This window comes from Cherax quadricarinatus, chromosome 55 (genome assembly GCF_038502225.1).
Source record: "Cherax quadricarinatus isolate ZL_2023a chromosome 55, ASM3850222v1, whole genome shotgun sequence".
NCBI lineage: Eukaryota > Metazoa > Arthropoda > Malacostraca > Decapoda > Parastacidae > Cherax > Cherax quadricarinatus.
In genome coordinates, this window is record NC_091346.1 from 6,823,049 (window position 1) to 6,839,436 (window position 16,388).

General features: G+C 39.4%; 1 protein-coding gene across 1 annotated transcript in view; it reads left to right on the forward strand.

The window, feature by feature from the left end:
• Grip75 (gamma-tubulin complex component 4) overlaps nt 1-16,388 on the forward strand; it is a 140,495-nt gene that overhangs the window by 111,533 nt on the left and 12,574 nt on the right. The window contains exon 8 of the mRNA XM_053791485.2: nt 2,171-2,315. Within this exon, the coding sequence (XP_053647460.1) occupies nt 2,171-2,315 (145 nt within the window). The remainder of the gene's footprint in view (nt 1-2,170; nt 2,316-16,388) is intronic.

Here is a 16,388-nt window from a genome sequence, read left to right on the forward strand (position 1 = left end):
ATGTTGCAGTTTAAAAACTGTAGTGTAAAGCACCCTTCTGGCAAGACAGTGATGGAGTGAATGATGGTGAAAGTTTTTCTTTTTCGGGCCACCCTGCCTTGGTGGGAATCGGCCGGTGTGATAATAAAAAAAAAAATGCGTGAGCGTGTTTGATAGGAGTGAATGGAGACAAATGGTTTTTAATACTTGACGTGCTGTTGGAGTGTGAGCAAAGTAACATTTATGAAGGGGTTCACGGAAACCGGCAGGCCGGACTTGAGTCCTGGAGATGGGAAGTACAATGCCTGCACTCTAATGTTGCAGTTTAAAAACTGTAGTGTAAAGTACCCTTCTGGCAAGACAGTGATGGAGTGAATGATGGTGAAAGTTTTTCTTTTTTGGGCCACCCTGCCTTGGTGGGAATTGGCCAGTGTGATAATGAAAAAAAAAAAAAATGATAATTCAGGGAAACCGGTTATTTTCATATAGTTGGACTTGAGTCCTGGAAATGGGAAGTACAATGCCTGCACTTTAAAGGAGGGGTTTGGGATATTGGCAGTTTCGAGGGATATGTTGTGTATCTTTATACGTATATGCTTCTAAACTGTTGTATTCTGAGCACCTCTGCAAAAACAGTGATAATGTGTGAGTGTGGTGAAAGTGTTGAATGATGATGAAAGTATTTTCTTTTTGGGGATTTTCTTTCTTTTTTGGGTCACCCTGCCTCGGTGGGAGACGGCCGACTTGTTGGAAAAAAAAGAAAATAATAATTTTAAGCTTGACATTCACATAATTTAACCTAAACTATACAATGTCAAGTAGTTTTTAAGTTGAACAAGTTAGATTTAGAAAAATTATAGGAAAATATTAATTTGGCATTGGTGTTGTGGGTAAGTGGCACCATCTTCCAAGTAGCAGCATTGATGCAAGAACTCTGGGTAGCTTTAAAAAATAAGTTGGACAGGTACATGGGTAGGTATGAATTAAATGTTCCTAGCATGGGCCAGTAGGCCAGTGTTAGGCAGTGCTCCTCTATTCTTATGTCGTTACGAAATGCTTTTCAAAGATTTTCAAAGGCTTTTCAGATTGTATTATATAAATTTCATATAATTTTTCTAGCAGTATGTGCACTCAGTGGCCACTTTATTAGGTACACTCTTCTTGTACTGAGTAGGGTTGTGCTTTTGCCCCCCAGAACAGTCTGAATTCTTTGTGGCGTGGATTCGACAAGATGCTGGAAACATTCCTTAATGATCCTCGTCCATGTTGACATGATAGCATCTTGTTTCTGCTGCAGATTTGTTGGCTGCACATTCATGCTGCAGATTTGTTGGCTGCACATTCATGCTGCAGATTTGTTGGCTGCACATTCATGCTGCAGATTTGTTGGCTGCATATTCATGCTGCAAATCTCCCATTTCACCACATTACAAAGGTTTACCCAAAATTCTGACCCTACCATTTGCATGTTGCAGCAGAAATTGCCATTTGTCAGACCAGGCGACATTTGTCCATTCCACATTTGTCCAATTTTGGTGAGCCTGTGACTAGCCTCAGTTTCCTGTTCTTAGATGACAGGAGTGGTATCCGGTGTGGTATTTTGCTGCTGCAACCCATCCGCTTCAAGATTTGACATGTTGTGTATTCAGAAATGCTGGTCTGCATACTGCTGTTGTAATGCATGGTTATTTGAGTTACTGTGTCCTTTCTGTCAGCTTGAACCAGTCTGGCCATTCTCCTCTGACCTCTCTCATTATCAAAGTGTTTTTACCGACAGAATTGCCACTCACTAGATGTTTTGTGTTTTTCCACACCATTCTCTGCAAACACTAGAGATTGTGGTACATGAAAATCCCAGATCAACAGATACTCAGACCACCATGTCTGGCACCAACAATCATTCCACAGTCAAAGTCACTTAGATCACATTTCTTTCCCATTCTGATGTTAGGTCTGAAGAACAACTGAAACTCCTGACATTGTCTGCACTGCATGCTTTTAGGAACTGAAGTGCTGCCATGTGATTGGCTAATTAAATATTTACATTAATAAGCAGATGTATAGGTGTACCTAATAAAGTGTACATTTTGGAAATAAAATGGGTTTGCTTGCTTTCCTGTATTGATCATCATATTCCATGGAATTTTTCATTATTCCTGTATAATAATTTACTTTATTTTTGTTTTTTAAGGAACTCTGGAAAATAGTTATGGATGCAGGATTGGTAACAGAATTGGGCAATCTAAAAGCTGTCTTCCTGCTGGGTCGGGGAGAGCTCTATCAAACACTAATCCCATCCATCACACCATTTCTTCGAAACAGTTCACCCAGTGCTAGTAAGTAATGGCAAAGTTTATTATATTCATTCCTGTTTTAAGTGAAATCCAAATGTTATCCATTTTTCCCAAGTTTTGAGGATGTCTTGGCAAGGATCTGGTAACCTGGTGGATATCAGGAGTTGGTGAGGGTTTGGGGCTAGGTCAGGAGGCTGGGGAAGGGGATTGGTAAGGAATTTGGCAAACAATTTGGAGGCTGAGGAGTAAATCAGTACAGCCTCTTCGCACTTAACGACGGAGTTCCGTTCCTAAGACGACGACGTTAAACGAATTTGTCACTAAGTGAGTAGCATACTAAATGAGTTTGTGTCAATCATTGTTGATATTATTTTAATGTCACCTTTGCACCATTTATAACATTTCTAGGGCAGGTAAATGACTGTAATTACAGTTACAGTATAATTTTAGGTTAATAACTTTTGTATGTGCCTCTCACCACAACACACCAAGCATATTTACAGGCAGGCCCAACTTATACAGTAGGTTAGGTTCTGAGCTACTGATGTATAGTGAAAATTGCTGTGAAGTGAAACTTTTTTTTTTCACTTTCAAATGCACATACAGGTATAAGCCTGATAACATGTTTATGCTATCCTATATTAGTGAGTAATAGAGCTAGGCCTAAAAAAATACATATACAGCACACATATTACTTTCCTCAAAATATTTTCGTCCTTAGCTTATAGTGAGTGGTGAATATATTTAATGTAGAAAGTCTGAATAAATGAAGAATGAGTATAATTGCAAACTGCTGCATTAGCAAAATGTTGTAAAGTGAAATGCTGTAAAGCGGGGCCCACCTGTACCTAAATTTTCCTAGACACCAACTGAGTTTCATACTTAACCCCTTGACTGCCGCAACCCCCAATCCTGAGGTGTCTCCTGGTGTCGCAAAATTTCCAAAAAAAAAAAAAAATTATTTTTTCTTATGAAATGATAGAGAATCTTTTCCCGATTGCAATGACACCAAAAGAACGAAATTTGATGGAAAGCTGATGGAATTGTGCTCTCACGAAGTTAGCGACCTCATCTATACAGTGGATCCCCGGTTCGCGAAGCCATCGGTATCCGATAAATCCGGTATCCGAAGCATTATACATGTATAGCAAAAAATTTGCCTCGGTTTCCGGTACAAAACCCGGTATGCGATACGATTCGTACAAGACGTGTCCACGTGTGGCCTGAAATGCCCCGTGTGTGCCAGTGTTTACAAGCCAGCCAGTGTGCATGCATCTAAGGATACATTCGGTACATTCCATATTATCACTGTTTTTGGTGCTTGTTTCTGCAAAATAAGTCACCATGGGCCCCAAGAAAACTTCTAGTGCCAACCCATCGAGACTAAGGGTGCTAATGACTATTGAAATGAAGAAAGTGATAATTGCAAAGTATGAAAGTGGAGTGCGTGTGTCGGACCTGGCCAAGTTGTATAGTAAATCCCAATCAACCATCTTTACTATAGTGAGCAGGAAAACGGCAATCAAGGAAGCTGTTCTTGCAAAAGGTGCAACTGTGATTACAAAACAGCGATCGCAAGTGTTAGAAAATGTTGAGAGACTGTTATTGGTGTGGATAAATGAAAAACAGATAGCAGGAGATAGCATCTCTCAAGCAATTATTTGTGAAAAGGCTAGGCAGTTGCATGAGGATTTAATTAGAAAAATGCCTGCAACTAGTGGTGATGTGAGTGAATTTAAGGCCAGCAAAGGTTGGTTTGAAAGATTTAAGAATCGTAGTGGCATACATAGTGTAATTAGGCATGGTGAGGCTGCCAGTTCAGACCAAAAAGCAGCTGAAAAATATGTGCATGAATTCAAGGAGCACATAGAGGCTGAAGGATTGAAACCTGAACAAGTGTTTAATTGTGGTGAAACAGGCCTGTTTTGGAAGAAATTGCCAAGTAGGACTTACATTACTCAGGAGGAAAAGGCACTCCTAGGACATAAGCCTATGAAAGACAGGCTTACTCTTCTGATGTGTGCCAATGTTAGTGGTGATTGCAAAGTGAAGCCTTTATTGGTGTATTACTCAGAAACTCCCAGAGCGTTCAGGCAAAAGAATATCCTCAAGGCTAATTTGTGTGTGCTGTGGAGGGCAAACACTAAGGCATGGGTCACTAGGGACTTTTTCTATGACTGGTTACACCATGCATTTGCCCCCACTGTGAAAAATTACCTAATTGAAAAGAAATTAGACCTTAAGTGCCTCCTGATGTTAGACAATGCCCCTGGTCATACTACATACTTGGCAGAGCAACTTTATGGGGACATGAGCTTCATTAACCCTTTGAGGGTTTTCGTCGTACTAGTACGTCGTACGAGTAGGGGTTTTTGACGTACTAGTACTCATAAATTCTACCGGCCTCAAATCTAGTGGGAGAAAGCTGGTAGGCCTTCATATGAAAGAATGGGTCTATGTGGTCAGTGTGCACAGTCTAAAAAAAATCCTGCAGCACACAGTGCATAATGAGAAAAAAAAAACTTTGACCATTTTTTTTTAATAAATCGGCGACTTTGCAGTGTATTTTCGTATGGTATTTATTGTTGTATTCTAGTTTTCTTGGTCTCATTTTATAGAATGGAAGACATATTACAGAAATTGAGATGATTTTGACTGGTTTTACAAAGAAAGGTGCCTTGAAATTGAGCTCAAAGTAGCAGAAATGTTCGATTTTTACCAAACTTCAAAAGTAAACAAATCGTGCCAAGCGTGCAATACACGTCAACTGGTGAGTCTAATATTCTTTCACAAGTGCACCAATAATATTTATACCATTTTTTACACTAATGCAGTAGTCTGTATAACAGTAAATCTTATATTTTTTGTGAAAATAAAAATTCAAAGTGGAAAGCAAAAGAATATAAGAGGGGCCTTGAGACATGACTAATGACTAGAGGAAATGTCATTTTAGTGCCAGGAATGTCTTTCTTGTTTATTCTGGACCCTATTCGGAAATTTGGCATCTTTTGAAATTTGTGTGAAATTGGCAAAATTGCTAAATTCTGACCACTGTACTGGATAGTTGAATTTCATAAATGAGTGGTTTCTTGCACCCATTCGATAAAAAAAATGGAGTTCTAGCGAAATATTCATGTTTTTTGTCGACTAGTACAGTGAAATTGGCCGAAAATGGGGCTCAAAGTGGGCAAAATCGCCGATGCGTAAACATCGCCGAGACCGCTAACTTTGCGAGAGCATAATTCCGTAAGTTTTCTATCAAATTTCAAACTTTTGGTGTCTTTATGATCGGGAAAAGATTCTCTATCTTTTCATAAGAGAAAATAATTTTTTTTTTTTAAATTTGGCCGACCCTGAGAACGAGTTTCGGAGAGGGCCTGTCGACCCTCAAAGGGTTAAGGTGAAGTTTTTGCCTCCTAATACCACTCCTCCCCTGCAGCCCATGGACCAGCAGGTCATTTCCAACTTCAAGAAACTGTACACAAAAGCTGTGTTTGAAAGGTGCTTTGAAGTGACCACAGATACTCTATTGACTCTAAAGGAATTTTGGAAGGATCACTTTAATATCCTCAATTGTGTAAACCTTATAGGTAAGGCTTGGGAGGGAGTGACTAAGAGGACCTTGAACTCTGCTTGGAAGAAACTGTGGCCAGAATGTGTAGACAAAAGGGATTTTGAAGGGTTTGAGGCTAACCCTGGGAATCCTATGCCAGTTGAGGAATCCATTGTGGCATTGGGGAAGTCCTTGGGGTTGGAGGTTAGTGGGGAGGATGTGGAAGAGTTGGTGGAGGAGGACAATGAAGAACTAACCACTGATGAGCTGCTAGATCATCTTCAACAGCAAGAGGCCAGACCTGAGGAAACTGCTTCAGAGGAGGGGAGAGAGAAATTGAGGAAGTTGACTACTTCAAAGATTAAGGAAATGTGTGCAAAGTGGCTTCAAGTGCAAACCTTTTTTGATGAAAATCACCCTGACACAGTTACTGCAGGCCATGTTGGCAACCTGTACACTGACAATGTTGTGAACCACTTTAGGAAAGTCATAAAGGAACGAGAGGTACAGGCCTCTATGGACAGATATGTTGTGCAACAGAAGCCCAGTGACTCTCAAGCTGGTCCTAGTGGCATTAAAAAAAGAATGGAAGTAACCCCGGAAAAGGACTTGCTACCTCAAGTCCTAATGGAGGGGGATTCCCCTTCTAAACATTAAAAACTTCGACACTCTCCCCTCCTCCCATCCCATCAATCATCACCAGATCTTCATTAAAGGTAAGTGTCAATTATTCTATTGTGATTGTTATTTATATATTATTTTTTATTATCACACTGGCCGATTCCCACCAAGACAGGGTGGCCCGAAAAAGAAAAACTTTCACCATCATTCACTCCATCACTGTCTTGCCAGAAGGGTGCTTTACACTACAGTTTTTAAACTGCAACATTAACACCCCTCCTTCAGAGTGCAGGCACTGTACTTCCCATCTCCAGGACTCAAGTCCGGCCTGCCGGTTTCCCTGAACCCCTTCATAAATGTTACTTTGCTCACACTCCAACAGCACGTCAAGTATTAAAAACCATTTGTCTCCATTCACTCCTATCAAACACGCTCACGCATGCCTGCTGGAAGTCCAAGCCCCTCGCACACAAAACCTCCTTTACCCCCTCTCTCCAACCTTTCCTAGGCCGACCCCTACCCCGCCTTCCTTCCACTACAGACTGATACACTCTTGAAGTCATTCTGTTTCGCTCCATTCTCTCTACATGTCCGAACCACCTGTTATTATTGTTATTGTAATTATTATATTGCATTAAACTTAATATTTCATGTGGTAAAAGTTTTTTTTTTCATACTTTTGGGTGTCTTGCACGGACTAATTTGATTTCCATTATTTCTTATGGGGGAAAATTGATTTGCTTTCCGATAATTTTGGTTTACGATGAGCTCTCAGGAACAGATTAATAACGTGAACTGGGGGTTCACTGTATTTACAAATTGGCGATTTTGCCCACTTTGAGCCCTTTTTTCGGCTAATTCCATTCTTCCAGTCGACCAAACTCATAGCTATTTCTTTAGAACTCGATTTTTTTCTATTGATTGAGTACAAGAAACTGCCCATTTACCGATTTCAGCTACCCAATAACGTGGTCAGAAATTTGCAATTTGGCCAATTTCACGAAAATTAAAAATATGACAATTTCAAAATAAGGTCCAGAATGAATAATGCAGACATTCCTCGCTCTAAAATAACATTTTCTTTGTTCATCAGTCACGTCTCCAGGCCCCTCTGATATTACTCTTGCTTTCTATTTTGAGTTTTTATTCAAACAAAAAATAGAAGATTTACTGTTATGCAGACTACTGCAATATTGTAGTAATTGTACAAATAATGTCAACCTATTCATGACTGCATATTAGAATGGCTACTTGGACATTTATTGGAAAATGACGTCATTTGTTTACTTTTGAACATCGGCAAAAATGAAACATTTCCCCTACATTGAGCTCCATTTCAAGGTTCTTTTCATAGTAAAACCAATCAAAATCACCTCTATTTCTATAATATGTTTTCCATTCTGTCAGATGAGACCAAGAAAATGAGAATACAACCATGAATACTTTACGAAAATAGACCACAAAGTCAGCATTTTAATTAAAAAAAACTGTCGGAGTATTTTTTTCTCATTATGCACTGCGTGCTGCAGGATCTTTTTATATGGTGCACACTGACCACACAGACCCATTCTCTCACATGTGGGCCTACCAGCTTTCTCCTGCTTGATTTGAAGCCGCTAGAATTTCTGAGTATATATACGTCAGACATGGTGGCTCGTAAGACGTATACAGTGGACCCTCAACCAACGATATTAATCCGTTCCTGAGGGCTCATCATTAGTCAAAATTATCGTTAGTCGAGTTAATTTTCCCCATAAGAAATAATGGAAATCAAATTAATCTGTGCAAGACACTCAAAAGTATGAAAAAAAATTTTTACCACATGAAATATTAAGTTTAATGCAATAGAATAATTACAATAACAATAGATTAATAACAATAGAATATATGGAGAGTAAAAGAAAGGTGAAGAGTGTGGTGAGAGAGTGCAAAAGGAGAGCAGATGAAAGAGTGGGAGAGGCACTATCAAGAAATTTTAATGAAAATAAGAAAAAAATTTGGAGTGAGTTAAACAAGTTAAGAAAGCCTAGGGAAAGTATGGATTTGTCAGTTAAAAACAGAGTAGGGGAGTTAGTAGATGGGGAGAGGGAGGTATTAGGTAGATGGCGAGAATATTTCGAGGAACTTTTAAATGTTGAGGAAGAAAGGGAGGCGGTAATTTCATGCACTGGCCAGGGAGGTATACCATCTTTTAGGAGTGAAGAAGAGCAGAATGTAAGTGTGGTGGAGGTACATGAGGCATTACGTAGAATGAAAGGGGGTAAAGCAGCTGGAACTGATGGGATCATGACAGAAATGTTAAAAGCAGGGGGGGATATAGTGTTGGAGTGGTTGGTACTTTTGTTTAATAAATGTATGAAAGAGGGGAAGGTACCTAGGGATTGGCGGAGAGCATGTATAGTCCCTTTATATAAAGGGAAAGGGGACAAAAGAGATTGTAAAAATTATAGAGGAATAAGTTTACTGAGTATACCAGGAAAAGTATACGGTAGGGTTATAATTGAAAGAATTAGAGGTAAGACAGAATGTAGAATTGCGGATGAGCAAGGAGGCTTCAGAGTGGGTAGGGGATGTGTAGATCAAGTGTTTACATTGAAGCATATATGTGAACAGTATTTAGATAAAGGTAGGGAAGTTTTTATTGCATTTATGGATTTAGAAAAGGCATATGATAGAGTGGATAGAGGAGCAATGTGGCAGATGTTGCAAGTACACTGTATATGGAATAGGTGGTAAGTTACTAAATGCTGTAAAGAGCTTTTATGAGGATAGTGAGGCTCAGGTTAGGGTATGTAGAAGAGAGGGAGAATACTTCCCGGTAAAAGTAGGTCTTAGACAGGGATGTGTAATGTCACCATGGTTGTTTAATATATTTATAGATGGGGTTGTAAAAGAAGTAAATGCTAGGGTGTTCGGGAGAGGGGTGGGATTAAATTATGGGGATTCAAATTCAAAATGGGAATTGACACAGTTACTTTTTGCTGATGATACTGTGCTTATGGGAGATTCTAAAGATATATTGCAAAAGTTAGTGGATGAGTTTGAGAATGTGTGTAAAGGTAGAAAGTTGAAAGTGAACATAGAAAAGAGTAAGGTGATGAGGGTATCAAATGATTTAGATAAAGAAAAATTGGATATCAAATTGGGGAGGAGGAGTATGGAAGAAGTGAATGTTTTCAGATACTTGGGAGTTGAAGTGTCGGCGGATGGATTTATGAAGGATGAGGTTAATCATAGAATTGATGAGGGAAAAAAGGTGAGTGGTGCGTTGAGGTATATGTGGAGTCAAAAAACGTTATCTATGGAGGCAAAGAAGGGAATGTATGAAAGTATAGTAGTACCAACACTCTTATATGGATGTGAAGCTTGGGTGGTAAATGCAGCAGCGAGGAGGCAGTTGGAGGCAGTGGAGATGTCTTGTCTAAGGGCAATGTGTGGTGTAAATATTATGCAGAAAATTCGGAGTGTGGAAATTAGGAGAAGGTGTGGAGTTAATAAAAGCATTAGTCAGAGGGCAGAAGAGGGGTTGAGGTGGTTTGGTCATTTAGAGAGAATGGATCAAAGTAGAATGACATGGAAAGCATATAAATCTATAGGGGAAGGAAAGAGGGGTAGGGGTCGTCCTCGAAAGGGTTGGAAAGAGGGGGTAAAGGAGGTTTTGTGGGCGAGGGGCTTGGACTTCCAGCAAGCGTGCATGAGCGTGTTAGATAGGAGTGAATGGTGATGAATGATACTTGGGACCTGACGATCTGTTGGAGTGTGAGCAGGGTAATATTTAGTGAATGGATTCAGGGAAACCGGTTATTTTCATATAGTCGGACTTGAGTCCTGGAAATGGGAAGTACAATGCCTGCACTTTAAAGGAGGGGCTTGGGATATTGGCAGTTTCGAGGGATATGTTGTGTATCTTTATACGTATATGTTTCTAAGCTGTTGTATTCTGAGCACCTCTGCAAAAGCAGTGATAATGTGTGAGTGTGGTGAAAGTGTTGAATGATGATGAAAGTATTTTCTTTTTGGGGATTTTCTTTCATTTTTTTGGGTCACCCTGCCTCGGTGGGAGACGACCGACTTGTTGAAAAAAAAAAAGAAAAAAAAAGAATAATTGACACTTACCTTTAATGAAAATCTGGTGATGACTGATGGGATGGGAGGAGGGGAGAGTGTGGATTGTGTAGGTGTTTAATGTAGGTCCTGCTTGGCATTTTCTTCCAAAACAGGCCTGTCTCATTACAATTAAACACTTGTTCAGGTTTCAATTCTTCACTGTCTATGTACTCCTTGAATTCCTGCACATATTTTTCAGCTGCTTTTTGGTCCAAACTGGCAGCCTCACCATGCCTTATCACACTATGTATGCCACTACGATTCTTAAATCTCTCAAACCAGCCTTTGCGGGCCTTAAATTCATTCACATCACCACTAGTTGCAGGCATTTTTCTAATTAAATCATCATGCAGCTTCCTAGCCTTTTCACATATGATCGCTTGAGAGATGCTATATCCTGCTATCTGTTTTTCGTTTATCCACACCAATAACAGTCTCTCAACATCTTCTATCACTTGCGATCTCAGTTTCAAAAACATAGTTGCACCTTTGGCAAAAACAGCTTCTTTGATTGCCGTTTTCTTGGCCACAATAGTAGCGATGGCTGATTGGGGTTTTGTGTACAACCTGGCCAGCTCCGACACACGCACTCCACTTTCATACTTAGCAATGATCTCTTTCTTCATATCCATAGTAATTCTCACCCTTTTTGCTGTAGGGTTGGCACTAGAAACTTTCTTGGGGCCCATGGTGACTTATTTTGCAGGTGCAGTCACTAAAAACGCTATGATAATATGAAATGTTCCGATTGTATGTTTGGATGGGACCGCAGTGGCTTGCTGGCTTGTAAACACTGGCTGCAAGTGGACGCGTCTCGGACAAAACGAATCTCGTTGATCGAGTTTTTTAGCGCTAGCCGAGGCAAAATTTTTACGTTAAAATGTATCGCTAGTCGGATTTAATGTTATACGATGCCAGCATTGGTTGAGGGTACACTGTATATACGACCGAAACAGTCAAAGGGTTAATTTTGTTTTTGGTACTTCTAGTATCACTACAATTTCTTTTGGGTGCTGTGGTTAATATGCAGAGATGAGCAAGGTATAGAAAAGTTCGAAAATGGAGTGGTACATATGTGAGTGTATGGTATTATTTACACTAAGAAGTGAAGCTAAGCCTCCTGTTTAAACAATGGTCTGGCCCGGGGAGTGGAAGGAAACTCTTCCACCATGCATTAAAGTGATTTTTCTTGCACAACTTTTGGTCTTGGCACAAAATTTAATTAGTTTTTAAAAATGCAAGATTGGGCATGCAGATTTTAACCCTTTCAGGGTCGAGAGGCCCTCTCCTAAACTTGTTCTCAGGGTCGAAAATTTTTCGGAAAAAAAAAAAATTATTTTTTCTTATGAAAAGGTAGAGAATCTTTTCCCAATCATAATGACACCAAAAGTATGAAATTTGATGGAAAACTTACGGAATTATGCTCTCGCGAAGTTAGTGGTCTTTATGATGTTTATGCATCGGCGATTTCGCCGACTTTGAGCACTATTTTCGGCCAATTTCGGTGTACTAGTCGACAGAAATCATAACTATTTCGCTAGAACTCCATTTCTTCTATCGAATGATTACAAGAAACCACCAATTTACCGATTTCAACTATCCAATAAAGTGGCCAGAAATTAGCAATTTTGCCATTTTTCACACAAATTTCAAAAGATGCTAGTTTCCAAAAAGGGTCCAGAATAAACAAGACAGACATTCCTGGCACTAAAATAACATTTCCTCTGTTCATTAGTCATGTCCCCAGGCCCCTCTTACATTTCTTTTGCTTTCCACTTTGAATTTTTATTCTCACAAAAAATAGAAGATTTACTGTAATGCAAACTACTGCATTAGTGTAGAAATGGTATAAATAATATCAGCACACTTGCAAAAGAATATTAGATTCACCACTTGATGTGTATTGGACGCATGGCATGATTTGTTTACTTTTGAACTTTGGCAAAAATCGAACATTTCTGCTCCTTTGAGCTCAATTTCAAGGTACTTTTCATTGTGAACCCAATCAAAATCATCTCAATTTCTGTAATATGTCTTCCATTCTATAAAATGAGACCAGGAAAACTAGAATACAACCATAAATACCATTCGAAAATGCAGTACAAAGTCGCTGTTTTAAACCAAAAACACGGTCAAAGTTTTTTATTTTTTCTCATTACGCACTGTGTGCTGCAGGATTTTTTTTATACTGTACACACTGACCACATAGACCCATTCTTTCATATGTAGGCCTACCAGCTTTCTCTCGCTAGATTTGAAGGCACTAGAATTTAGGCGTACTAGTATGTCAATAACCCTGGTACTAGTACGTCGGAAACTCTGAAAGGGTTAATTATGAGTCTATTGTATTTTATATACTCTGAAGCATGGTTTAAGGCACTCTTCTACATTGTGCAGTGGCACTATCATAAACAATGAGGTTGACTGCCACTTGTCTAAGCCCTACATGATTTGCAGCTTTGTAAGAGAAAAGTTGTCACTGCTGATACACCTTGGTTTTGGGGTTATGTACTCTCTAAATAGCATATAATGAAGTTGCACCTCACCTGCTTATGGTAACCACACAGTGCTGTCTGGGGTTTTTCCAGATAGTTTATTCACTTACTTGAGTTTTTGTTGTGTTAAAGGACTTGTTAAATATGGCTGCAAAAAATATGGATGGGTGTCCCATATGTGAGGTATTTAATTGAGATTTATGTAGTGAATGGTTTTTATATTGCCTATGCAGATTTAGATGAGGATGATTATAATTTTAACCCCTTCTCCTGTATATATTACTAAATTTAAAAGGCGAAACTTTCGTTTTACCTTTTGGGCCACCCCACCTCAGTGGGATACAGCTGGTGTGTTGAAAGGAAGAAGAAAGATTATAATTTTATGCACTGGCATCATCGTTTAGATTTTTGGTAGCTGTGCAATGGATGTGTTTGGACCAGATGTTGTTCTTCATGAAGGAATGAATTCTGATTTCCAGGGGAGCATTAATGGATAGTATTTCTGTGGGAGCTGTTGGTGCAGTGACTGATGCCATTGGTAATATTTTGAATAATTTTGTTATAAAACTGAAAGAGGTAAATAAGAAATTATCTAACCTCAATGGCATACTGTAGGACTCTGTTATCTTTCCTCAGTCTTTTATTGACATTGTTAGGAAAGGCATTGAGGAAGGAAAAGGGAGAAAGGAGATGCATGCCCTGAGGATGCCTGATATCAAGATTTACAAATCACCCAATGGGTGGGGGTTTGAACCCATGGCCATGGGTTCATACCTTAACTGTCATGGGATTTGTTTGTGGTTGTGTTATTACAATTTGGTGAATCAGGATTAACAATTGTGGGGTGAACACTGTAATTTGGGATCAGCAGTTGTGATTGTCAAGCTGAACCTGGTATCCCAGTGGACAGTGTTGCAGTTGGCCACATAACTGATTTAATTTGGGTTTAATTAAATCCAATCCTAGTAAAGAAGGCAATGGAGACTAAAAATCATGTTTTGTGATTAGTTTCCCAACTGCTGAAGTGAAATGAGAGGGTGGTGTTCCTATGGCTTCTTGATGCTGGTTTTGTAATCTGAACTAATCAAGATGTTGCTTAAGGCTGTTGTGACTGGTCTTTCACCTTCTTGTTCAGATAATGAAATTGTTTCTGGTATTTTTGCCAAGAATCTAAAAATCAAGGAACTATCTGAAAGAGGCTGTGTCCTTAGTGTTTATTTTTCAAGGGTTAAGGGTGGTAGCAGGAAGGCTGCTGAGAGGTGAAATCTTGCCATTAAGAATGGATGATATATATTTGTCTTGGCTAGGTGCAAGGTTTATGACAGGTTTTGGGTAACTTAGTGTTACCCTGGCCAGGACTTTAGTCATACTGTAGCAATGTCCTCAAAAGGATAATCCACCAAAGTTTGCATTTTTTGCTGGTGATCATGAATCTAGAAATTGTGACAATAAATCAACTCACTGTTACATCAATTGTTCCTCCAGAGATGCTCCCTAGGATTCAATTCACCACTTTTCATTTACAGTAGATCATTATATTACACAGTAGTTACATTTCTGAAAATGCCATGTTAGGTAAATCCGTGTTAGATAAATTGAAGAACTTACAGGGAAAAATAGGGTTACGTTCCTGGGAGCCCCAAAAAAGTGAATATGTAACTGTAGTTTATTGTCATGATGCATTATGTTGTTTTTACTGCGTAAGACTACAAATGCAACAGAAATAATAGTATTTCTTACCTTAAATTGTGGATGCTGGTGTTTGTCGATGATTGTGAAGAGAGTATAGAGTCATGCTGTTGGACCGCTGGGCTGAGGTGGATGGTAGAGGTTCTGGTACTGAAGTCGATGGTTGTACTGGAGTGTGCATAAATTATGTTCTATTTTACCCTGCATTATATTACACAAATGACAGTAAGGGATCATCAGCTCTAGACACCGTTTCAGAGCACTGCTTCTAGATTTGTCAGGGTCTTTTACCTTTGATATACCTTTGAAGAGTTTTGAGAGTTCACTCTCTCAGCCCGGCCATGGGCCAGGCTCATATGGTGCTTGCCTGGTCAACCAGGCTGTTGCTGCTGGAGACCCGCTTCCCCACATATACATCACAGCCTGGTTGATCTGGCACCTCTTTGGTGAAAACATCTAACTTTAAGTCAGTCAAGTAATGCTTCATTAAGGCCATAGGCTATCTCTTGTCTAATATCTCTATTTTCTTTGTAACTCTAAGACTTAAACGCTTATACCTTTTGTTGCCACTCTCAGCAACACTCATATGCCTACTGGGTGCCATGATTTCTTGGCAGATACAAGATATGGCAATTAAAAGATCACAACACAATTCACAAACACAGCTAGCTCCTAAGACAATGAAACTGAACAAGTATTCACGAAGGCTGGGATGGTGGTGGCAGGAGTGTCAGGGGTGGCAGGGAATGGCTGTAGGTCTCCCCCGCTGACCCACAGCAAGGCGGCAGCTTGAGCTGACCGTAAATTATCAGCTGCTCTACACACTGTTTCAGAGTATGGCTTCTGGATTTGTCAGGGTCCACTTCAGTGAAAAAGTCTAACTTTAAGTCAGTCAGTCAGTAAATTAGTCAAGTCAGTGAGTAAATCGGTCAAGCCAGTCAGTTAGGTCAGTAAAGTAAGTCACTCTAGTCAGTCAGTCAGTCCATCAAGTCAGACAGTAAGTCAGTTAAATAAGTCAGCCAAGTAAGCCTGTTAGTTAGTCATGTCAATCAGTCATTATACAAACTTGTACATTTACCTCATTCTTTTTAACCCTTAAACTGTCCAAACGTAGATCTACATTCACGTTCGTAGTGCTCCGAACGTAAATCTACATTTTTTTTTTTTACATTTGAAAGCACATATAATAAAATGTAGATCTACGTTCGGAGTGCGACGCACAGGAACGTAGATCTGCATTTGGACAGTTTAAAGGTTAATTGTACAGAAAGACATTTCTCTAAGGTTATAGGCTATCTCTTGTCTAATATCTCTGTTTTCTTCATTCTAAAACTTAAACACATATACCTTTTCTTGCTACTTTCAGCAACACTCATATGCCTACTAATTGCTATGATTGCTTGGCAGATGCAGTGGTACCCCAAGTTTAGAATTTATTTCATTCTAGAATGCTGTTCGAGTGCCAATACCGAACGAATTTGTTCCCATAAGGAATAATGTAAATTAGATTAGTCCGTTTCAGACCCCCAAAAATGCACTTACAAATGCACTTACACAAATACACTTACATAATTGCTCGAGTTGGGAGCAGTTCAGATCTCGGGGTACCACTGTACAAGATATGGCAATTAAAAGATTAAAAAATTCACA